At 37.5% G+C, this 25,956-nt stretch overlaps 1 protein-coding gene across 11 annotated transcripts in view; it reads left to right on the forward strand.

Annotated features, from left to right (window-relative positions):
• The window catches only part of prdm16 (PR domain containing 16), a 211,896-nt gene that overhangs the window by 169,491 nt on the left and 16,449 nt on the right, over positions 1-25,956 (forward strand). For 2 of the 11 annotated variants that reach the window (XM_052563006.1, XM_052563000.1), the window contains exons 4-11: positions 10,356-10,493; positions 17,187-17,289; positions 19,379-19,580; positions 20,225-20,372; positions 20,829-21,084; positions 21,916-23,425; positions 23,550-23,637; positions 25,138-25,307. In XM_052563006.1, the coding sequence (XP_052418966.1) occupies positions 10,356-10,493; positions 17,187-17,289; positions 19,379-19,580; positions 20,225-20,372; positions 20,829-21,084; positions 21,916-23,425; positions 23,550-23,637; positions 25,138-25,307 (2,615 nt within the window). Of the gene's footprint in view, positions 1-10,355; positions 10,494-15,307; positions 15,912-17,186; positions 17,290-19,378; positions 19,581-20,224; positions 20,373-20,828; positions 21,085-21,915; positions 23,438-23,549; positions 23,638-25,137; positions 25,308-25,956 lie in introns of those variants that run through there. The other 9 variants (XM_052563008.1, XM_052563003.1, XM_052562999.1 and 6 more) reach the window with 7 other exon arrangements.

Genomic DNA, 25,956 nt, shown 5'->3' on the forward strand with positions numbered 1-25,956 from the left:
CTGGTTGTACAGTTTTTACAAATACTTTCATCCTTTTTTTGGCAAATTTTTGCATTGGGGTTTATTTTTGTTGTGTTGTTTATTTGATTTGTAGCATCTTTGTGCTGTGTCAAGACTATGTATTATAGTTCATTGGGGTGTTGTTCCTGGTGTGTTTTTTTTTTTTTTTTTGCTTTGCAATTCTCCAATGTATTAAAAATTATCTTGAAATACATTTTCAAATAACATAGAGGAAACATAATTATTTTTTTCACTGTAATTATTCTCCAAAATGAAAACTGTTTGGAAAACCTCTCTTTAAACAATGCTGGGCACCCTGGAGGAATAGCATAGGCTTGTTCGATGGAGGGAAGTTGTATTAGGCTTTCCATGACATTGCATTTACACGAGAGAAGCTGTCTGGCAGTGTGGGTTTGGATCAGCATTGCTTTGGCTGCAAACACTCTTATTGCATACATGTTTTGGGTCGAGCCAGTGAAGTGAAGTCATTACTCACCGGGCGTTGTGATAGTCACAGAGCTCAAGCTGAAGAGCAGAGCCGCTGCTGTCTGCCTGAAGTGCACGGTGCTTAGTGGGTGAAGACTGCAGCAGTAGTCTGACTTTTACTGATACATGTCTGGGATTGATTTTGGAAAGAGAGGCGCAGAAGGACGGGACAGACGCGGCAACACAAATACATTTAGACACACATCCATCAGCGTCAAGAGAGTTAATAAAACATAGTTAATGGTTCTCTTCTCTTTCTGTCCCTCGGAATTGCTCTGTTTGTTTATTTATTAATTCATGCATTTATTATTATTATTATTATTATTATTATTATTAAACCGAATTCTGTTTTGTTTTGTCGTTTTAACGTTGAATTAAATTACATAATAAAATGTAATAAAAAAGCAAGTCTAATAATTGAAGCCATGAAATCTTGAGACTTATTCAGTTAGCCATATGATTAACAATTTATGTTTATTTGATTTCTGATTTATGTTTGATTGAATACAAATTCAAATGTGGTGCCAATCAGATGAAGGCACAAAACAACATACATATTATTTTCAAATATACTCCGATGACAACCATTACGTAATTAATGAATGTATCTATTTATTTAACAGGTTTACTGTTAACAATTAAACACAAATGAAATTTTATGTGATATTCCTTACAAAAATAGTTGTTAATATTGTTATTTAATATTATTATTATTACTTCTTGGAGAAGTATGTTCAGCTGTACAATAGTAATATTTTTGTGTCAATTTCTCAAGTTCTGCTGAACTTTTATTTTGACAGGTTGCCGTTAAGACCTTTGAGTTTCTGTGTGTATGTGATATGACAAACATTTCATCAAACGAAATGCTGAAAATGCTATAATAATCTCAAACACAATTCCATATCATTATTTGATTAACAGAAGAGCCCTACTGCTGATGTATTCATCCAAAATTATCTAAATTCTGTGACATCACATGTTATGCTGTGAATTTTATGACTTATTCCACTACTCCATCCGTGTTTTCCACATCACGATAATCACAGGAACCAATGTACATCACAAATGTGACATATTTCATCTAGAAACATGCTTTGTCCATCAGGAAACACACAAACACACATCTTGATTTGATAAGCGTATCTGAGTGAGACTCGCTCTCTACTAGCGTCTGTCAGTCTGGAGATGGCTGTTGTTCTGTCTCTCCTCACTGGCAGCACAGACTGCTCTGTTCACTTTGATGCTAGCTTCACCAGTGGTGTGTGTGGCGCGTGTCTGGGCTGGAGGCAGCTTGAAAGAGTTAGGAGGTGTGTGTGTGTCTGCGTGAGTGTGTGTGTGTGTGTGACGTGGAGTAATGACTTCTGGCACTGTAATGAAGGCAGCAGGATATCCTGTGTCAGGGTTGCAGGTTAGCCCTGGCTAGATAAGGTATAATGAATGGACATGAGTGTGTGTATATGTGTCTGTCTGTCTGGACGAGGGCTGGAGGGGCCACCATAATCTCAAGAAACTGCCATATGTATAAATATAACCCACTGCCCTCTGAAATGGCAGAAAAGTGCAAATTATCTAGCCTCGGGCAGAACTTTAAAGACAAAATATGTGTTTTTACACATGCACCTGGTCTTATTGCTCATGGTTAATCAGGGATTGTGTTAAATATAGAAAACATACACTTTTGTATACTATTGATATTATAATTTTATAATTATTTATTATAAAATACAGTTTGTGTACTAAAATTACTAAAACTAAATATAAAACAAAAATATAATTAAAGCTATATCAAAATATAAAAAGATAAAAACTGAAAATTTTAGTTACAATTACAATTTACAAGTTACAATTCAAAATAATATTAAATACTATAAATAATGCTAAAACAGTTCTGTAACTGGTCAGATTACATTTAAATTAAATACAAGTCAACTTTATTTATATAGCAATATAATACAAATTGTTTCAAAACAGCTGTAAAGTTATAAATGGGGAGGAAGAGGATTTAAAGATGGATCAGAATTGCTATTTGCATCGCATTACATCAGTTAAAATGTTCGATAGATAGATAGATAGATAGATAGATAGACAGACAGACAGACAGACAGACAGACAGACAGACAGACAGACAGACAGACAGACAGACAGACAGACAGATAGATAGATAGATAGATAGATAGATAGATAGATAGATAGATAGATAGATAGATCTATGTGATTATGAATGCATCACTATGTGATAGAATGTGATTATGGGAAACTGATGCAGGATGGGACTGTAATGAACTCTAAGCAGAGCAGTTAATTACAGCGAGGAGACTCCTGTGTGTGAGAGGAGCACTGCCCTCTAGCTGCAGACACTCAAACATCAGATCACACAACAGCATAGCGCTCAGCATTCTGGGAAACACATACTGCACAACCATACTGTTTTTGTTGTATTTCATATTTGAAACATCAGGATTGTATCCTTCATTTAGTATGATGGGAGAATATGGAGCTAATGCAAATTTATTCAGAAGCCCAAACTGAGCAAAATAAATGTGAAATTCGTTGCAGTTGCTAATATGTATACGGCTAAAAAGTATGATATTATATTATCTTACAATGTAATTGAGAGCCTTATAACAGTATATTGGACAATTTACATACTAATAATATATTACATACAATTATTTACATACTGCATAAAATATTATACAATTATATTGGATACTGGACACAATAACTCCTAGAATATGTCTTAGTTAGATTAATTTTGAATATTTAGTTTTATGATCAAAGCTCTTTATATTTTATTGTAGGGGCAAAATATTCAGTATAATACAATATAATAATACATGATGAACAAATTTCTCCCATTTTAACTAGATTTTTCTTAAAGGAAATATAAATAAATATATACTTACTGATAATCAAATAAACCTAAATTGCTAATCAAATATGAAACAGTAGGTTTATTAACGTTAAAAAAGTCTTATGTTCACCAAGGCTGATCAGATATTTGATCAGAAATACAGTAAAAACAGTAGTATTTTAAAATATTATCACAATACAATATAACAGCTTTTTCTATATATATATATATATATATATATATATATATATATATATATATATATATATATATATATATTTTTTTTTTATATATATATATATATATCTCAGATTGCAAAGCTGTATTTTCAGCATCATTACTCCAGTCTTCAGTCTCACATGATCTTCAGAAATCACTCTAATAAGCAAATTTTGACGTAACAAAATATGATTTTGAATCACCAATGTAGAAGAATATACTTTCTGAATACTTTCTAAAACACTAAAACATCCTTTTTTTTTTTTTTTTTGACTGAATAGAAAATTCAAGAGAACATTTATTTGAAATATAATAATATATAATAATAAATATGTTTTTACTGTCAGAAGGTTTTATCACACATGGCACACAACCCCCAAAAATACCAGTAGTATTTTTAATAACGGAGACGTTTTCCCTGCCCCTCTTCGAATTTCAGAGATACACACACTCTCTCACACACACACACACACACTTCCCCAGGATATGAGCAGGAGAGTGTGTGTGTGTGTGTGTGTGTGTCGGGCCGCTCTCTGCAGAGGTGTCAGCTAAGTCTTCCTGTTTTACACAATGAAGCGTCCTCTGTTTCTGCTCGAGCGCTCCCGTCTGAATCAGGACAGCACCGCCTGAGACGCCTCACACACAAGGCCTGATATCAGCTCAGAGTTGAGTAGAAGAGAACAGGAGAGCAGGTTAAAAATGCAACAACGTGTACAATATCATCTACAGTTAGGATGATTAATTATTAGATATAATAATATATCTACTATTAGAATAATATGCCATGGTTCATTACTATTCCTGATTGGAAAAAGTCTTACAGTGAAAAACAAAATAATATAATATAAGAAGAAGCAAAGTAGCATTTTTTTATTATTATTTTGGAAATATGTCTTAGTTTATTTGAGTAACTGTTGTATAGAGTATTTAAACTTATTTATTATTGTTGAACTGTTCATTATGCATGTAGGCATACATACATTTTGGGCTCAATAAGACTTTATGAGAAGTCATTTATGCATTTACTTGATCAAAAATGCAGGAAAAACTGTGATATTTAAAATATTATTACCATTTAAAATAAATGTTTTCTGTTTGAATATAATGATTATTATCAATGCTGAAAACAGCAGTGTTTTTGAGGAAACCATGATGCACTTTTTTAAGGATTAAAATATATTTTGTAACATTATATATATATATATATATATATATATATATATATATATATATATATATATATATATATATATATATATATATATATATATATATATATAATGCATCTTTGCTGAATAAAAGCATATATTTCTTTCAATCAGTGTTTTATATGTAATTTTTATTGAAAATGTTTTTGTTCATTTGTTTTGTATATTAATTTATTTTTAAGATGTTAGAAAAGTAATGTTTACAGTGATTTTCCCATGGTTTGGTTGGTTTGCCAAACAACACTCATTGTACACACACACACACACACACACACACACACACAAATAACAGGTCAGTTGTTACAGTTATAATAGTCTAATGTCGTCCTTCCATATCAATCTTGTATCTGAAAATAGTAATCCTTCAGCTCAGGGTAAAGCAGGGCTGTTCATCCACACACACACACACACACACACACACACACACACACACACACACACACACACACACACCTGCTTCACAGAAATACACTCACAGGTGAGAGATAAGCACAATCTGTTTTTCATTCTCTCCAGAGCACACAACACCCAATCAATGAAACACAAACCCTGCGAACACTCACACCCAAATCTTTTTTGACCCGCTTTGACAGTTTTTCAACTTTCCTTTAGCACCACGACGTGTTTCCAGGCCTTTGTCACCATGAATAATGTGTGAATGAATACTTAGCATCTCAGCCTCTTGCAGGCCCCAGTTATATATGACTGCAGAAATAGCGTTTGCTGGCGTTGTAAAATATTGACATGTTACAGGTACATGTAGGCCTGACTGCAGGTGACGTTTTATGAGATGTTCACTTTGCGCACTACATCAGTCATGCAGCTTGAGGAGCTGATCGCTGGAAAGGTGGAGCGCATGTGTGTGTGTGTGTGTGTGTGTGTGTGCAGCTGCCGCTTTAAAAGAGTTTGCAGGGGAATTTCCCTCTTTTTCCTTTGTGAGAAACAAAAGTGGTCAGTTCAGGGTCCGTCTTATCATATATCCTGCCGGGCTTCTGTTCGAAGGGAGGAAATCACAGTAAAACAGGGAAGAATCAATTCAGCCACTGATCGCATTGTGTTCTCCTTGATTTACTAAATGAATTATGCAAATCAGGTGACACAACAAACACACAAAAATACCTGCTGAACACACAATTCCTCATGAATTATTGCAATATGTGGTGTTTCGCAGGGATAGCACAGCATCTCTTCACCAGTCCAGTACAGACACATGAATCTGAACTTTAGAAAGACAAAATGTGTTGAACTACATCACACATCTGCATCATCAGTGGTAATAACAATCTTCCCCATCATCTGATGAATAGCTGCCAGTGTAATCAATACACATTTATTTTTCTAATTAATTACAGGGAAACAGTGCTGAATATAGACACAATATTCAATAGGCCCCGTCTGCAAAGAAAGAAGGCATATTTGCACACAACATGACTCAATGGAAATAAACAACAAAGTGATATTTTAGTAAATTTAGCACCTAGTTAAGATGGATAGAAGAAAGAAGAATGCTATAGAAGAAAGGCTGGGCTTTACATTAAAAATTATAATATATATATATATATGTGTGTGTGTGTGTGTGTGTGTGTAATCCTCTTACTCACCCACATGCATGGGTGTATGACTTTCATTCTTCTGTGACACATTTAGAAATAAATTAAATAAAAAAAAATGTCATAAAAAAAAAGTTAAGTTAAAAAATTATTTTACATTTTTTTAAGTTTCAAGATGTTTTTATAGTTTATTATTATGATTATGATTATTATTAAGATGATGATTATTATTATTCCCAACGTTCTTCAAAATATATTCTATTGTGAGGAGAGAATTAAATGATTACAGAATTTTCATTTTTTGGTGGAGCATTCCAACTTCTATCGCTTTTTTATTTTATTTTATTGTATTTTTTTTTTACTTGATGGACACAAGCTGAAATGTAACCGATGAATGAAGCAGTGCAGCTTCACAATATGCCATTTTTGTCATGTTTATTCAGTCCAAATATGTTCGGATGAGCAACATTCTAACCCCTATAAAACATACGCCCATCTTTGACCACACAACTGTTTTTTTTTTTTTTTTTTTCATAATAATGCGGCTAGTTGAAACGTTGCTTGGCAGCCATAAACAACTATAAAGATTGACATCAAAACGAAATCACTCCCATTATAATCAACAGAACTGTATGTGTATTCTGGGTGTGTATGTGTGTGTCTGAAACCAGCTTAGTTAAGTTTCTTTGTCCTGGCCTCCTCCTTTCAGTCTCTGATTAGCTCCATATAGAGGTCAGAGGTCACCTCACTCTCCCAACCTTACCTCGCTTTCCTTCTTTCTGTTCTTCTTCTTCAGCTACAAGACTGATATCACGTTATAGTGCTCACTTACGCCCATGGAGGAGTCGACAATTTAGAAATACGGCTCGGCTCAAGCTGTTTAGCACACTTCTTCTTCACCTCGTGACACAAACACTCCCGGGGCACATGTGTGTGTGTGTGTGTGTGTGTGTGTGTTTGTATCAGCCCGTCTGCGAAGGCAGTTCCTCACACCTGATGGGAGTAATTGGGCTCTTAAAGCAGCACTGAGGGGCTCCTTAACCCCAAAGCAGACTCCAGAGCCGTCCCCCTGGTATTTGACCCTTCAAACTTTTGGGAGATCGGAGAAAGAGAGAGAAAATGGGCCTGAAACTTAGAAGGGAGTGCGAGATAAGAGGGAAAACCTTAAGCGTATCTTGGCTAATCTGCATGCTCGTGTTGATCTGAATGGGAGAAATCTAGTTTGGTTGCATTGCATTCATGCTTGATCGAGCAACACGCCAAAGCTGAATACTTAGGGTTAATAGTTTGTTCAAATCCCATAATACTTGTAGCGCTGTTATTAATAATAAATAAATAGGTCGTGTTTCTACTGCTTTTCATTGTCCGACAGCTGCACTCCTCTTCAGAGTAATCTGTTTCTGGTCGTTTCTCAAGCTCGAGTGATACCTTTAGTCAGTCTGTTTAGACAGAGGAGCGCGCTTGCACTTCAACATGTGTGTATTTGTGAATGAATGAGCTTGTGTTCAGTGCACTGCATTGTTCCCTGCAACGTTTCATTAGATTTCAATGAGAGCCGGATATTTGCATCACATCATCAGGAGCGTCCGCAGGTCGTCGGTGTTTCTGAGTGTGACGTTAAAACATGATGTCAGCGCTGCACAACAACATACAGAAACACAGACATAGATTTTGCATATATATATATATATATATAGAGAGAGAGAGAGAGAGAGAGAGAGAGAGAGAGAGATAGTGCAATGCAAAGAAATGAGGAAAGTATTGAATAAATTGAGGGGAAAAATTACTATAAAACCATTGCCTTGTTTATTTTAGATTTTTTGCATTTTGTAAAATGACTATAAAACCATTGCTTTTTTTGCCTTATTTTTATATATTATATATATATATATAATTCATTTATATATATGAAAATGCAAATTTTTGGGGGGAACATTTTTTTGCAACTCATTTATCTTGATTGACATCCTCACACATTTTCACTTGTGGTCCTTGAAATATGTAGATGGGTGAATTATTCTTAAAGTGTTGTTCAGCTTTCTGTGTTCGAGCCGGGAGGTCGCAGTAGATGTGAACGTGTCGTAATAATCTTCACACGTGTGTGTTGTGCCCTCACAGCCAACGCCGCTTCTGAAATAGCTGAAAGAAAGTCACTTCACAAGAGCTGTTTTTACACTGCTATTGTTATTTCTCGGCATATGCTTCATAGTGGTTTCTCACTACGTTACAAGAAATCGAAATGATAATGTAACCGAAGCCTACTTATGTAATGCATTACAAATCAGCATCATTAGTAGGAGTTTAATGCATAATGTCATAATACATCTTATTATAAGATATTACAGTACTTCCCCATGATAGCTATGTAAAGATTGCATTGTTTTGACAAATAAGTTTCATCCGTTTGAATAGATCAAGGTTTTGTTGGAGGTGTGACTTCTGGAATTTTACTAATTCAGTTAAAATAATTATGCATACAGCTTTCATAATTGATTTGAAATTAGAATCATGTTTCACAATATTGCTGTTTTACTGTATTTAAAACAAATAAATGCAGCAGTGGTGCGTAAAATAACAAAAAATAAATCTTCATTATTTCATGCAACATTTTTGACAAATAAATAAAGGTTTTTATTACTCATTTTCAGACACAATCAAAGTTTAAAGAAGCATTCCTAACTGGAAAGTTTGCATAAACTTTTAGCAAAAACATTTTACCGTAGCAATGCAATTTTATAATGATGACCACAAAAATAATTGACAAAACATGATTTGAAATTACTATGAAATAATCAACTTTTTTAATATACTCTTTTTTTTTTAGGGGGAAGATGTGATATTTTGCGACTCAGTTGATTTATATCTTTATATGTGTTTAAACTTTGACTGTTAATGTGCTGGAATATAATCAGTCTGGAGTTCAGGTCTAACATGAGCCCACAGACAGATTTATTAGCATGAATTCACGCTACTTGTGTGGAGATTTCATTTCTGTCTTAATCGCTCACAGCACACTTGATATTGGGTTTCAACATTTCAAACATTTACACAGAGTTTCTGTTTTCAAAGCGAGACTCCACAGTTTTCAGTGGCATTTCTCACTTCTGCTGGGTAATAGATCAAGAAAAGAGCGTCGTAAATCTCACGAGAGAGCAGCGTCCACTCTCTGCTTCCGGTCATTTCCTGACATCCTGTCTCACTTCGCCTCTCTCAGTCCCTCCATCTCTCTCTCTCTCCGTTTCCCTTGACAAGTAACCAGACACTTCGCTAGCAGTGTCAGGTTGACCAAAGTTAATCAACGAGAGTCTCTGAGACTTCTCACAGCACTCAAGACGTCTTCAATCTTTAAATCCCCTCTTTCAGTATATAACAATGTTGATCGGTTTGATACAGCTCCTCCGCCCCCCACTCTATTAACTTTTTCTTTTTTGTTTTTATATCTCATGACATTAAGTGCCTACCAGTCAAAGATTTGGAATAATTCAATTTATTTTATAATGTTTTTGAAAGAAGTCTCTTATGCTCACTAAGGCTGCATTTGAAAAATACAGTCATATTGTGAAATATGTTATAGTTATATATTATTATTATTATTATTATTATTATTATTATTATTATTATTATTATTATTTATTTATTTATTTATTTATTTATTTATTTATTGGTGTGATCAAAGCTGCATTTTCAGCATCAGTACTCCAATCTTCAGTGTCATATGATCCTTCAGAAATCATAAATGGTGCTTTTATTCATCAAAAAATCTGAAATAAATGTGCACTAAAAATAATGGATAATTGCTCAGCAAATCATATTAGAATGATTTCTGAAGGATCATGTGGCACTAAGGACTGGAGTAATGCTGAAAAACCAAATAAAAGTAATTTAAATAATAATAAATAAAAAAATCTTAATGATTTCTTTACTTTTGATCAGTTGTGCATGTATCTTAAATCTCTGATCTCTATCATCAAAGTTCAGCGTCACTGTCTGTGGATATCTTTTATAATAGCGTCCTATATTGTGCTTCTCTGTCTCCAGGTTATGGACAACATGGGTAACGTGAAGTTCTGTCTGGACGGGGCTCTGGAGGCCAGCGGGAGCTGGCTCAAATACGTGCGCACTGCCCCGTCCCATGAAGAGCACAACCTGGCCATATGCCACATCAGCGAAGATCAGGTGAGCTCTGTTGTTCTGTCACTCCCTTTCCTGTGCTTCTCGCTCTCTGATTGGTCGCCTGCGCCCTCGATCTGTTGTTCTGACTGTCCCTGCTGAGATTCTAGTGTGTCTGGCATATCTGGGGTCACAATAGATTTAAAATGCTTTTTATTCACCACATGCCGGAACAGTTCATGATGTAAACGACTACAGTGCTCCTACACTGAATGCATCAGTTCTACACTTGCATCAGAGTGTTTACTGCAGTCACAAAATGTACACAGATTGTTCATTTGTATTGCGAGAGCAAAGTTTATCATACTTATTTTGCTAGTTGTTATTGAAGCACAGTATAATAGGATGTCAGCGCTTCAGTATAGTATCAGCTGGAGCTGGTTTGAAAAGTACTATGAGAAGGTCAGCGGACAAACTGTGAGAAACTTGAAGAGACAGTGAGCACATGTTACAGTCAGGAAGATGTCAAGATGTCACCGCTTACACAATAGATAAAAACAGCCCATTGTTTGATGAAGGCTGCTCCCTGCCTTTGTCAGTGGAAGTGACTCAGAAGTCATTTACAAGAGTCACGTATACAAAGCCAGTTTGGACACTCCTGAATCTTGTAATCCGCTGTCTTCAATGAGTTGCTTCCTTTGAAAGGACGAGCAGTTGTGTCTTTAAGATAAGATATCTGATCTCTCATAAAGCTGGGGATCTCATAACAGGATGAACTGTTTGTTGAGGAATTGTGTTGATGGCGGTCTAGATCTGATTCATGAACTCGTGAAGCTCTCGTGTAGTAATTGCTGTCGAGTGTGGATTGTTTCTTTTGCTTACATGATATCTAACTGATTGAGGGGTCCTTGGTGGTTGAATTATCTAGCTTCTGCTCACTTTCTTATTTAAAGGGACAGTTCACCCAAAAATTAATTTGGTTCTTAAATTCCAAATAGTTGCTTTCCCCATGATGCCATAGAATAAGATTTGTGGTCAAGCATTTAGTCAATGGTTTTTAGAAGTGAGAGGAAATGTAAATAATCTAAAATAAAAAAAACATTTTCCACTATAAAGAACATTTTGTGCCATCAAAATGTTCCTTGGATGTTAAAGGTTCTTCATTGATGCCAACAAAGAACCTTTATTTTTGGGAGTGTATTGTCATTAGAAACTTTCCATACAAAATAAAAGAGACTGCAAAGCTTCAGAAATGACCAAAAAAGTGAATAAATGTTGTCTAAAGCAGTTGTGCGCTATACTTCAGATTTTCTAAAGTCATGTGTAAGCTTCATGTGAGAACGAGGTCTACTTTAACGTTCCTTTAGAAATGTTAATAGAATGTTTGTTCAAAATGTTCTGACATTCTCTCGATTTATTTACACATTGTTCTTGAAGAGTTTCTTTTATGAAATGTTTTAGTTGCAGACAATCCAAAATAAAGGTTCCCGTTATTTTTCCTCAAACATTTGCCTAACTAAGACTAATGTTTGCCATAACTTCCTTTAGTTAACTACATCAGTTAACATGAAACAATAATGATAAATTCTTAGTAAGCATTTATTTATCTCAGTTCCCCTTAACCTTTACTACATTATTAAATAAAATATTATTAGTATTTTTTTTTAAACTAGCCTTGTAGTTTAAGTTAAATAATCAATTAAAATTGATTTTAAGGTGTCCTTGTAAAAGTCTAATTATACATTTATGTATGGAGTAATATTAATTAACTACATGTCCTTTATGGTTAGGGTTAGGATTTGTGTTTGGCTTAGGGTTCATTGCACGTAATTATGTATAATTTATTGTTATAAATAGTAAGTACATGTAAGATGTGTAACAAAGACATCTTAAAAAAAAAAAAAAAAAAAAATGTTACCAAATAATGTTAATGCATAAACTACTGTTAACTAATGGGACCTTATCGTAACGTGTTACCAATTTGTAATACACAAAACACACCATATATTTGAATTAGATTTCAAAGTCAGGACATTCTGCTGCAATTCTTTTGTGTTCCACTGAAGAAAGTCAGTCTTAAGGGTCGGAGCACCATGAGGGTGAGTAAATAATGACAGAATTGTAATTTTTGGGTGAATTGCTTCTATAAGTGTGCCATTTCGGGGGGTTAGATTATATGCATAAGTGGATCCCTTTCCTTGTTATTATTGTGCCACATTTAAGCTGTTTGTCTCACTTAAAAACAAGCTGATTGACTCGTGGAACAAGCCAAAGTCTTAGCTTTTGTCTCGAGGCTAACGGGGGCAACTAGTGTGGCCACCGCAGTTTTAGAGGCTGACACATAAAACACAAGCCTAACAAACAGAGGAGGACAGGAGGAGAGGAGGGACAACCTCGCAGACTGACAACCACCAATTGACTTCAACTACACAACCCAATCATTAAAGTCGTTTCAGTTCAATGAGCGGCCACCGCTGGGGCCACAGGAGAATAATATCTCCTGCTAAATCCACCCCCCCCCCCCAACTAAATACATTTCTATTTACTTTCACCCTTCTTCTACCGTTTTTTCTTTCTTTCACTCCTTTCTTACCCTTTTCTTATCTTCTGTACGCATTTTAGCCGGTCTTACGGACAACAGCCTATTATTTATTCAGAACGGCGGCACAATGCAAAAATGCATAATTCATTGTACTTTGTACTTTGTTCTGTTTGCGCATGCACAATGCATGAGCCGTATGGAAATATGCACACGCCCAGCAAATTCTGATGTGCCTGTAACCTTTTAAAATCAACCGGGATCATTTATTTACTTGTTTGCGCATTCATCTTTAGCATTCGGGCCCCTGAAAACACGACTCAAGTGTGTAGTGCTGCGTTTCACTGTTTCTGGCCTTATGTTTTAATGTGTGTTTTATGTTACGGCTGTCGTTCGAGGTGTGAATGCTTCTAAATAGCAGTTAGCAGGGCGAGGGTGTTTGTTACCACGCTTTGCATTAACAAAAGATTATTTTGTTGTGTTATTGCAGTGGGTGCAAAATTAACTTACAAACGGTGTGGGCTTATGTGCGCTTGTGTAAAAGTATATTTTTGAAATGCCGCGGAGCACGTAATTCGCTGATCTGATGTTATCTGCTTGCGCTGAGAAAGCGTAATCCGGTTTTTGGGGCAAACTAAGAGCAGCCTATGCGCTCTGAGACAATAGGCATAGAGCTGGTGGACGTATTCTGGCTCTCGCACAATGGCACGGCCCATTCAGCAAGACTGTTGACCTCCGACCTCCCTCCCTCATCTCTCAAGATGCACTTTAACTGTTTGTCAGAGCAACTGAAGTGCACAGCCAGATCTGCCATGCCACAGCCGTCTGTTTCTGAAGGGATGATGACATGCACACACACATTTTGTATACTTTATTTAATTCTACATTACAGGTCAAATTTCATTAGGAATCACATTTTTTGAATGATCCAAATCTACACACACACACACACACACACACACACTGTTGGATTATTTTGATTAGGTAGACAAAGAACTAAAAATACAATAAAACTCAATTAAAACATGATAACATAATAAAAACATCATGAACATAAAAAAGAGTGTGAATCTGTTTTTGCAAATACATTTCATTGTACGTATACATATATATATATATACCCATTTGCCCATGATTACGAAGTAATTTCTTTCAGTCAGAATTCAAATTGTTATCAATTATGAGATTGTTATCAATAATTATGATGGTAACTCATTTTATATTTAAAAAGAAACACCTGCAATGTACTGTATGTTACACTTTCATAACAAACAAACTGAAACTCATGCATTCAATTACTTATTAGCCACTGACTGATAAAACACTATTTAAGGTATATGCATGTTTGCTAGAGAGGAACTTGTAAAAAAATCCCTGACGTCTACTCGTGAAGTTGAGTTTTTATATGGTTTTGGCATTTGATCAAAGAGTTGTTCTGATTGACTTTGTCCTGATCTTGTCTTAGATGTGCATTTTGAATGTCAGACAAACAGGCGCACCCAAATAAAAGCATTTTCTGGGATATTCCCATCAGTCTCTGTGTCTGCTCGCACTTCTATGGATGCGTGCGTGTGTGTGACAGACAGGGGATTATTGTCACCTAAGTGATGGATGATGCATCGGCCCCCAGCACTTGAAAGCATTGTGAGGGGGTCAAGATGGCCCTCTCAGTGCTGTCAGATCCTGAAAAGATTTACTGTAGAGACAGCTCAGCCCCATCATAATAGATTGCTTCAGGGGTGAAAGGAAGGCATTTCCACGCACCAAGAGCAAACGAGAACTAGCCAAAGACCACAGCACAATCTGACATCCAAATCAGAAATAGATCATGTAAGTTATTGATTCCTTAGTGATTAAAGATGGAGAGTTTGGCACCTGCATTGTATTTACTTATTTATTTAAAATTTAATGTGCTGTAAATACGTTTTAATATGCAATTCCAGCGATTGAAAGGATTTGTACTTATATGCTTATTTGCTGATTCTGTTCTGTTCTGATTATTTTACAGTATAATATTTGAGTTGACCTAAAAACAACTGTCAATAACAAACCTTGAAACATTATACTTAGATCATGATCTCCGTTGCACAAATCATAATTTTCAGATGAAATGTAATCACTCGTTCAATTTCCTCAATGTATAATTAGCAAACTCTCGGTTGAAACTTTACATTTTGTTAATATTTTTAAAACGGGAAGCAACTAGATCTTAATAAAACAAATAATAATTCGATTATAAATAATAGTAGCCTATATTAATTGTAATTATACCTATGAAAATATTATAATAGCCTATATGATGTAATGTACAATGTTTGCTGTTGACATATGTAGAACATTGATATTACTATAAAATAATAATTGGATAATGTCAATATCCTTTTAAATAGACGTAACATAAATTTCCCGCAATCTAGGTTTTAATAAACTCTCATTTATGAACCTGAATATGACAGCTAGGGGTCTCGGACAGCGTCAGATATCGACTTTAGTCCCTCGAAGCGCAAACACAATTCGTTTAAACATGTGCTCCATGTAAAAGACAGCGAGTAAAAACAGGTGTCTGTGTTTAAAGCCCCGTGGAAAACTGCGTGGCTCGCGTTCAGTGAATTTTTTTCGATTTTCATAAGCTGGCAAAGATACATTTTCCATCAATAATAGATTCACGCGGTGGTCAGAGGAGGAGAGGACATGGGGAGGGGTTCAGTCCTTTTGGTTGGAGATAAGAGAGGAGGAGTGGCCGACAGAGAGAATCACTAATGAGCGCGACTCACCTCATCAAAGACGCGCGTGCTCCTCTGTCTCGCGCTGCTGTGGCGCAGTGTCATGATACTATGGGTTGCGTGCTGAACTCTACGGGACCAGAGCTGCTATTACAACTGGAGGCTTTGAGATCCACCGCTCAGCAACTAGCCCAACTTTATCAACTCTCGGAAAAGAAAAAGGTCAGAAACGCTCTTGCCTTCGTTTAACTGCAAATGCAATTGTTAATGTTAAGAATAATGATAGCTGTGTTACTCTTGATGCCTTGGCCTACTTTTGTAACACACATCGGAGCTGTCACAACATTAGAGCTCTGAGATGAAGTTTGTGCAGCTTTTTAGCTGTGTGTCTTGATTTCGGAGAGCGGCCCAGACCTGCTGCTGTCTGCTAGCGCTGAGCGCCCTCATGAGGGAGCGCGCGGTACTGCGCGTGCAGCGCGCGGCTTTACTCGGGAGAGCTTTTCAAGCCGACTGTTCCGTTTTGTTTTATTAGGATTATTGTTTAAGTCGATTTCGTTAGCTTAAAGTATATATATATTAATTTTCAAAACAAATGCAGGCTTTTTGGATTGTATTTGGGCTATGTAAGAACATAACATATGCGGTTTGCCATCACAATGCGTTCTGGAAGGATTTTAATTGTGTTTTAATTGAGGAAACTTTGCAGCAAATCATCAGGCTTTAAAATAAATGACAAAAACCTATCTACACCGCGAGAATAATATAAACAAACGGTATTTAGAATGCGCGTGAAACGGATAAAATGATAATAAAATGATAATCGCTTGCATTGGTCAAATAATTTAAAATACACCGAATTGTAAAAATGTTGCATGTCTCAGTAACACAGTACTAATTAGTAGTTGTTATTTTGTATTTTAAAAACAACCAGCACTTTGTTTGCGTGCGTGTGTTAGACAATATTTGATGTATTAAATTTAAAAACAAAAAACACATCAAGACATATCAAACACATCGGATTACGATTAGCCTATATTGTGTTTAATATATCTAACAAAAAAATACACATTCTATTTATATTACTTTATTATTGTTGTCTTTAATTTGACGTGTTTTTATTGCACGTGATGCGCTCGTTTATTTTGTTTGTTTGTGTGTTTTCATGTATTTCTTGCTGGCCTTCGGTAAGCAAATGATCGAATGAAACAGGCGCTTTGGGATTAATAATTATTGCATTTTCTGTTTAATTGTGATTTGTTTGCTGTGTGTCTGTGTGTGTGTTTTTTATAATTTTTTTTAATCCGTATTACAACAAAAATAAGAATAATATTTTTGCTTTTACATTTTCTATGTTCAAAATAAAGCTTCACGTCTCTGAAAACCACGGATGATGATAACAACAACAACAACAACAACAATAATAATAATAAATAATAATGTAAGGCCATTTCATGTATGGTTTTAAAATTCTAAACGTTTTTTCTTCTCTTTTTGCAGATCTACTATAAAGCTATTAGAGATATTGAAATAGGGGAGGAGTTACTGGTTTACATGAAGGACGGAGTTTTCCCCGAGGGCTCAATGGCACCGAACCTGGAAGGTGAGATTAATGCAAGTCATTAGGCACTCTTTTAAACAAACTCACACAGACCACACTCCTTCACCTCTGCCAGCAGTCAGTAAGATGCCAGCCTAGATGTGGCCTGTGCTTTTCGTCTTGTTAGGTCAGACGATAAAGAAAATATTAAAGTACATTTCAACCCAGAGGCAAATAAACTAGTATTTGCGAATTTAAGAATGAAATAGATTTTTCTGCAAATGGAGTTTTTGTGTGATTCGTATATATATATATATAAAATGCAAAATAATAATATAAAATATACTGTACACTGTGCTTTTGTCTTTTTAATTCCTAAATAATTTGTAACATATTCTTTAAAAGCATCAGCGGTCACTTGTAGTTTCCTTATTAAAACACATCACTCGCAATCTTCCAAATCTTTTGTTGTTTCTAAGTGATCTGGTAATTTTGGAACTGAAGCTCAGAGTAGTTGATACAGACTAGAAAAATTGCAAAAGCACTGAAGTGTGTCACACCGCAGCAGTCGCTCTCCAACACATGCAAAAGGTTTTATCTGATAGAGATGTGTCTCAGATCTCCCTGCCAAAAAGCCAAGAAGAAAGCTCTCCGAGAGAAAAGGGAGACAGGGACGCCAAAAGATGCAAGCCAGGCTCCGCTCAGACAGATCAACTCAGAGAACAAAAGAAAAGAAACAGAGTAGAATGAACATGGTCAGCGAAGACAGTCGGCCAGACGAGAGGCTGAGAGTGAGGGCTCTCTACATCTACCTCCGTCCCGTGGCTTATCGGTGGTGGAATTTGGAGTGGAGCTGGAGGAGTCCTGAGGGACCTCACCCATGCTCACAGATTAGCCGCTAAACTGCACATAATTGTGTTTCTTCTACGTCTCTCCAAGAGCTATTAGTTTCCCATTCCCACTCGTTTTTCCCAACATTCCTGTCTTTGTCGTTAGTGCCACCGATGGGACGGAGAGATAATGTCTCGAATTCAAAAAAGCAGCACAGCAACTTTTTTCTTGACTTTGGTTTTCCCCATGAAGGCCTCTTTGAGGTCACAAGGGCATTGTATTCCAAATACTCGTTTATTTTGAGGGAAGTATGAGCATTGCCGTGGAGTGTGTTCTGTCAATACGTGTCACGGTAATGAATTGAGAAATAAAACAGAATATAAGGTGTAATCCTAGATGACACAGCACCGGTGCAAGCATTTCATGGCCTTTGCTTTCAAAACACTGAGTCAAAGAATAATGAAACTCATCCGCCTTGGCCTGATCCGGGCAGTGCATGGAGCAAATCAATGAGTTTCATTTGAGGATGATGATAGCTAATGCATCAGACCTTAGAGTTTCCTTGCCATTACATGACTCTAAGGTTATCTGTGAACTTGGCTTTTGTGTCAGAATATCAGTAAGGATAAAACAGCCACATTTTTAGTCATTTGAACAATTACTCCAAAGACTGATTTTTCAGTCTAAAGCAAGTCAAAAACAATGACATATTTTAGCTTTAATCTTGTTAGGTTAATGTTCATATGTTTTCAAGTTTTTATATTAATCTTAAATATTTGTATTTGTTATAAAATATTTGTTTCAGATTCTTCTTTATGCTCAATTGCTGGCTTATGCGCAACAAAAGCAATCTTGCTACCAAAATTTAATTTATTTTTTTATTTTTTTTAAGTTATGCATATCTGAAAGCAGCTGTGTTTCTACTGTGATTTTTAGTGGATGTATGAAGTCATTTCTCACAGTTCACACAGGTGTCCTATAGAATAACCGCAGGTGCAATTCATCACATTAACTATGGACATGCTCCACTAACATTTTACAACCAGAAAGTGCCAAAATATTTTTGTTTTCATTTTGAACAGTATATCTATTGTTTTATCATTTAAAACCTCTTTTTATTAAATCTCAAGATGGAAAAGTGTGTTTTCTTTTTTAAAGTGGCCACACTTTAATTTGTCATCCGATTTAATGCCATTCAGACATTTAAAAAAAAAGTGTCCATATGCAATTTGATGTCTTATTCTGAAGACCGAATCTTTTATAATTGAAAATGAACTTGTAATTATTACGGTTGAGCAACTGTGTGATGCCGTCCCCACAGATGAGCCGATGTACCGCTGTGAACACTGTGATGAGCTCTTCACATCAAAGCTGGAGCTACGGCGGCATCAGAAATACTCCTGCAGTAGCAGCAACTCTATCTTTGACTCGCTCAGTGAAGACTTCAAACAGGAGCGCGAAGACAGCGATGAGCCGGTGCACGAGTGCAAGGACTGTGAAAAGATCTTCCCTAGCGAGTACAGGTCAGCACACTCCACCACAACGCACAACTTCTAATGACCCGCCGAGCTGTCATAATGGAAAACTAAAAGTTAAATGAAAAAGAAACAAAAATCAATGAACATTTTTTTTTTAAATATTATGTTTGTTCATATTTATTTGTCTTGGTTTTGATCTGGTTTTGCTTTAAGACCCATATTTTACATTGTGCCAGTAAACTCAGCACAGAACCAGAATTGTTTATTGCACATGCGAATGTTAAATGTGTGTGTGTACAATAATCATATGCGTGATAAATATGTTTATCTAAACAAAAATGCCTTTACAATCAAACATTGAAATTTGCTAAAATTACAATGAGCCACATAGTTAAACATTATGAAAAATTATTAGCATGATGCAGAATGCAAAGGAAACCCACATTTGGCATCTGCCTAATTTGGCTACAAAGTGACAGATGATTTTGGAAAAAGTTGTCGTGCAGCCTTTTTTTTTGGTATTCTAATAGTATATGGCTATAGGATGCATTATACAATTTGCATTTAGCATTGTTTTTTGTTTCCCCTGTGACACAGTATATAGCCTTGCCACAACAGAGCAGTGTAGAAACACTGGCCTACATGGTGCTCACACAGAAAATATTTATGGTGTTCTTATGTATTCTTAGTCTCGGGCAGCATATGATCGTGCACACAGATGAGAGAGAGTATAAGTGTGACCAGTGCCCCAAAGCTTTCAACTGGAAATCCAACCTCATTCGCCATCAGATGTCACATGACAATGGCAAGCGCTTCGAGTGTGAAAACTGTGATAAGGTAGGTTATGGTGAATTACTGCAACCAATTATATGTTCAAAAGCATTAATCAGAATACATGTGGAAAGGTGAAACATAAAGTGCCCCAGGACAAATATTTAGCTGATGAAAATGTAATACCTTTTACATTCAGGAGTTTGTTTTAAAATGTCCTGCAGTGTGACACGTGAATTTTTTAAAAGTACAAACATTCATGTAGTCTCTTGATTAATATGAGGTCATGAAAACTGCAGAAGGAGTATCAGGAGAATTAGCCAGATTTTGCTTAAAATACTGTTTGATGGATGTTACACCACAGGACGTGCCAACTTTCCAAAAGTGTTTCATGTCAACTATATGTACTGCAAATTTAATAATATAACACTACAATTAATTTTAATCTCCAAGTAATTGCCTTTCCGCCATGCTATGTTTACACATTTGCACTAAGTTGGCATATTTCTGTGTGTTCTTCAGGTGTTCACAGACCCCAGCAACCTCCAGCGCCACATCCGCTCTCAGCACGTCGGTGCCCGAGCCCACACCTGCCCTGAGTGTGGCAAGACCTTTGCCACCTCCTCGGGCCTCAAGCAGCACAAGCACATACACAGCAGTGTCAAGCCTTTCATCTGTAAGTCTGAGCAGTCTTGTCTAAGCCTCAGATACAATTACCAGTGTCCAAAGACCTCCCGGCTAGCTCCACCCCAAGATTGTGACAGCTGTTGTTTTATAGGTCAGAGAAACTAAATGAAATTCTAGAGCCATTCTTTGTTTTGTTCTACATTTGTTGCACTTTTCTTTAGTGCTTTCTTTTCGCTCTCTTAATTACTCCATTTTGCCCTTCTTCTGATGTTTTTATTTATTTTATTTTTTTGTAACTGTGCTTTTTCTTTTGAGGGCCGGTTAGGCTTGTATATTGCCAAGGCAGATTTAATGTTTAGAGGTAGATGTCTCTGCAGTGTCTTAGCTGCCCTCTTACCAACACTGAGAGAACACACCATCTTCTTTTTGCTTGCCTTCACAATGTTCTGTGTGTTACCATCCAATGTCCAAATCCATGTATGCTGTAACGGTGTACATGTGTTTGTACAAAATGAGCTGAAATGGCTCTACTATTAATGAAGAATCTCATCAACGAGTTATTCATATGCTAATTGATCATATTGTACCATATATCATTGCCATGTGTAGCATTTTTATCTCACCTTCCAAACAGAGCAGAGTTCAGCTATGCCTCTGGAGGTTCACCTTCCTGCAGTCTTCAGTTTCAGCCCTTCTCCAACACACCTGCCTGTAATTTTCAAATAATTCAAACACCTTGATTAGTTGCTTCACGTGTGTCTGATTAGGGCGGGAGTTCAACTCTGCAGGAAGGTAGCCCTCTAGGAGCACGGTTGGCTACCCCCTGATGTAGACAGTGCCATGTTTTCTGAACATAATAAACAGCATGCACAATTTATTGGTTGATCTAATCAGCTGCCGGATTGTCACTGCTATTGAATGGATGAACACCAAATAAAAACAGTATGTTAATAGAATTAACCAGTCATGTGTGTTCTCCCAGGTGAGGTGTGTCACAAATCGTATACCCAGTTCTCTAACCTGTGCCGTCACAAACGGATGCATGCTGACTGCCGCACCCAGATCAAGTGTAAAGACTGCGGGCAAATGTTCAGCACTACCTCCTCCCTCAACAAGCATCGGCGATTTTGCGAGGGCAAGAACCATTATAATCCCGGAGGCATATTCACGCCGGGCATACCTATGACATCCAGTCATATTTTAGGCAAGTCCAAGTCTCATCCTGGCTTGAACCATAGTGGACTTGGTTTCGGAGATTACTTCCCATCCAGGCCGCATCATCCAGGTTTGCCCTTTTCCCCAACACCCCCTGCATTCCCAGCCCTTTCCCATGGCTTCCCAGGGATCTTTCCCCCATCGCTATATCCTAGACCGCCATTGTTACCTCCTAGTCCTTTGCTCAAGAGCCCAATTAGTAATAGTCAAGATGGGAAGCTGACCCCTTTTGATGCTCCGACTCTTTCTGCCGTCCCATCCATGAACAACAGCAATGGCAATGTAGGGAGCTGTCTCAGCAGCCAGTCAGAGGATAATCGAGAGTCCAAACTGGACTTGTCGTTCCACGACAACAAGAATAAAGTGAAGGTGAATGAAATGTCAGATGGTAGTGACTTGGAAGATGTTAACACGTCTAGCGGCACAGATCTAGACACCACCACTGGCACGGTGTCTGGCTCAGATCTAGAGAGTGAGGCGGAAAGCGAACGGGAGAAGAGCAGGAGGAAACCAGTGCAGGAGAGCAAGCAGGACGAAGTGAGCAGCAGTTCAGTATCTGTCTCTAGTTCAGGGAACCTCCCTTGCGAGCGTCCTTTCCTCTCATCCCAGCATTCCTTTTTCCCACCGCCAGAGGAGCAAGCACTTCCACCCTCCGGGGCCACCACTGACTCCATTAAAGCCATTGCCTCCATTGCAGAAAAGTATTTTGGCCCAGGCTTCATGGGCTTGCAGGAGAAGAAGATGGGCTCCTTAAACTACCATTCCATGTTCCCTTTCCAATTTCTGCCCAACTTTGCACATTCCTTGTACCCATTCACAGACAGAGCACTCAATCCTGGCATGTTCTTCAAACCTGAGCCTAAATCCCCTCGTGAGCACATACAGAAAATACCTACGGCCACTGGTGCAGATTCACCCTTTGACCTAACTACCAAACCCAAGGAGGTCAAACCTCTTCCTCCTCCCCCCAGCAAACCAGCCTTGCCATCCAATACCCCCTTGGCCCCTGGCGAGGAACAACCTCTGGACCTCAGCATAGGCAGTCGAAGCCGAGCCAACCAGAATGGTGGCACACACGAACAGCGCAAGAATCACGCCTATGGCGCAAACTGCAAAGCAGCTAAAGATGAACACCCAGCACTAACCCAGTCCCAGAACTTGCACCAGCCCCAGATGCCTCAGCCGCAAGCATCCCTTTCCCAGCCACCTCCTCCCCAGCAGCAGCCGTCGCTCCACTACGCCAAGCCCTCGCCATTCTTCATGGACCCCATCTACAGGTATTTCAATAAGTAGGTCCTATTGTGATATGTTGAAATTAGACAAGTTATTGGAAAAGTGTTGGTACCCAGTAGGTTTACAACCAACCTTCGTTCGTACGTAACCCTTGGTGTTGTTGTCCAGCAGGGTGGAGAAGAGGAAGCTAATAGACCCAGTAGGAGCTTTAAAGGAGAAGTACCTGAGGCCGGCACCACTACTCTTCCATCCTCAGGTATTCTTTACATACATTTTGTTTACTTACATCGGCAAAGGTTGTGCTTGTCGTTTTGTTCAAGCACAGCAGAGCATGGCAAGACACTGAAAGCACATTCCCAGCGTCCTCCACCTCAGGTTTGTTTTGGTTCAAGGGGAGCCTTGATGTTTAAAAAACTTCTGACATCTGATGGTATTTATTTTCATTAGATTATTTTCATCATGAGGATAATGTCTAAAGAGGTATTGCCTGTTTTCTGTCATGCTGTGCATTCAAAATTCTTTATCTTTTGCTTAGAAAAACAACCCCCATTGTTTGAGTTAGTATTTTAAACCGTTCCCACCTTTGAACGGTGACAACAATAAAGAAAATATTATTAATAATGGCCTTTTGAATTGAAACAAATTATGCCACATACTTTCGGAGTAGACCATTGTCTCTGGGTAGTTCTCCATTGAGTCCCACCGCTAATAACTTCCTAGCATTTCTTTCTTGCTCTGGCTGCCTAGATAATGTCTGCATGTCGATCAGGGACTTCCTGTGTTTGTGTGTAATAGAATGGCCTCTCTTGTTGGGAACTGTCTTATCTGACCTGTAAATCTGGCCTCCATCAATGCTGGCCTACCTCCCCCCAAATTTATCGCTTTTTACTTTTCTCCTTTGAGCAATCCCCTATTTAATCAAATGTCTCTATTATGACTTCTGCGAGTGGTATAAAGATCTATCTATCTATCCATCCACCCATCCATCTTCATACAGTTTATTTTAGAGTCATTTTTTAAATGTATATTATGTCTTAAAAAAAAAGAAAGATCAAATATGTGACCATGGTTATTTAAAGGTATACACATTATGATTAGCACCATTGCCTGGTAATATTTTAGACTTAAAAAACTAAGAGAATCAAGGTGATATTGAGAAGTGTAAATAATAATAAGAAATAAAACTGTCCGTCTCTGTGTTTCTCCATATCCAAAATTTAGGAAGGATATAAGCTGTTTTTGGCCATAGAGCTGCATAGCAAACCCTTTGTTATGCAGCAGGGGAAGTACTATCAGCGAGGGGTATCTTAAACTGCATTGTATGGTTACCGCTCATGGAAGTGAATGGCTCATTCAGACGCTTCTCTCAGAGATTTGTTGGGAACAAAGTAGGAGCCGGGGGCTCCCAAGGGGCTGCTCGAGTGGCTGCCAACGTGCCATAGGTTAGGGAGGTCACTCTTGAACAGCACAATCAAGACTCGACCTACTGATATATAACTTCCTCCAGCTTTCCATCCTGTCTGGTTATGATGCAAACTCCTAGGATCTCTGTCAGAGTTCCTCACCACTTCTATTATTTTGTTCTTCGTGCATCTGCCCTAAACAATCAAAAAAAAAAAAAAAGTTTCTTACTCCCAGATGGCTTCTAATCTCACACAAAATCAATTCAAGAGAAGTTTCTGATTAAATGAGCCCCTGAGCTGTGCATCAAACACAGAGTATTCCTCTCTGAACTCGCCTCATGTTCTCTCCTCAGGTGTCTGCGATGGAAAACATGACTGAGAAATTGGAAAGCTTCAGCGCTCTGAAACTGGATGCTCCCAATTCTCTCCAGCACTCCTCACACCACCTTTTTAACTTCCGCTCCCCGCCTCCCTCTCTCTCCGATGCCATCTTACGCAAAGGCAAGGAGCGATACACCTGCAGGTGAGCGCCACTCATGAAACAAGAGAAAACATCCTTACAGGATTCCTTTAACTCTGCAGCTGTATTTAAATAATTTCTAACATATCATCGTATTTAAAGTTATACATCAACACATTAATACACACCTAAAGGTTGCTTAACACACTGAATCCAAAAGTTTGTCTGCGTTTTTTTTCGTATACAAAATCTAAACAAAAATGGTCATGCACAGAAACATTGCACACTGAGTCCGATGCGTATTAATTAATCAGTTGCGATACAATTCACAAAACAGCATTAAATAGAGTCTTCAAGCAGTGAGGATGATTCTGTTGTCTTCTCGCTTTTTAAAAAGAGAAAAGGAGTTGCAATATCGGGTCCATCCAATACTGAGATAGAGAGAGGAAGGAGAGTTCCCCCTCAGATTCAGGGCGATTCAGAGTTTAGTTCTTAATGCCAGTGGCTCAGTTTGATGCTGTTTTTCAGTGATACTAGAGCCACAAATTAAAAAGAAGACTACCAATTTCTGTGAACTCTGTGTGCAAGGATCTTTATTGTGGTTTGTGCTGCGAGCAGAATGGATGAATTTGACATTCGCCATTTAGCGCGACTTTGGCGTTCGCTTGAACGGTGGCTGTGAACTGTCAAAACACCTAACAAAATGCTTGCT

The sequence above is a fragment of the Carassius gibelio genome, chromosome B8 (assembly GCF_023724105.1).
Source record: "Carassius gibelio isolate Cgi1373 ecotype wild population from Czech Republic chromosome B8, carGib1.2-hapl.c, whole genome shotgun sequence".
Taxonomy (NCBI): Eukaryota; Metazoa; Chordata; class Actinopteri; order Cypriniformes; family Cyprinidae; genus Carassius; species Carassius gibelio.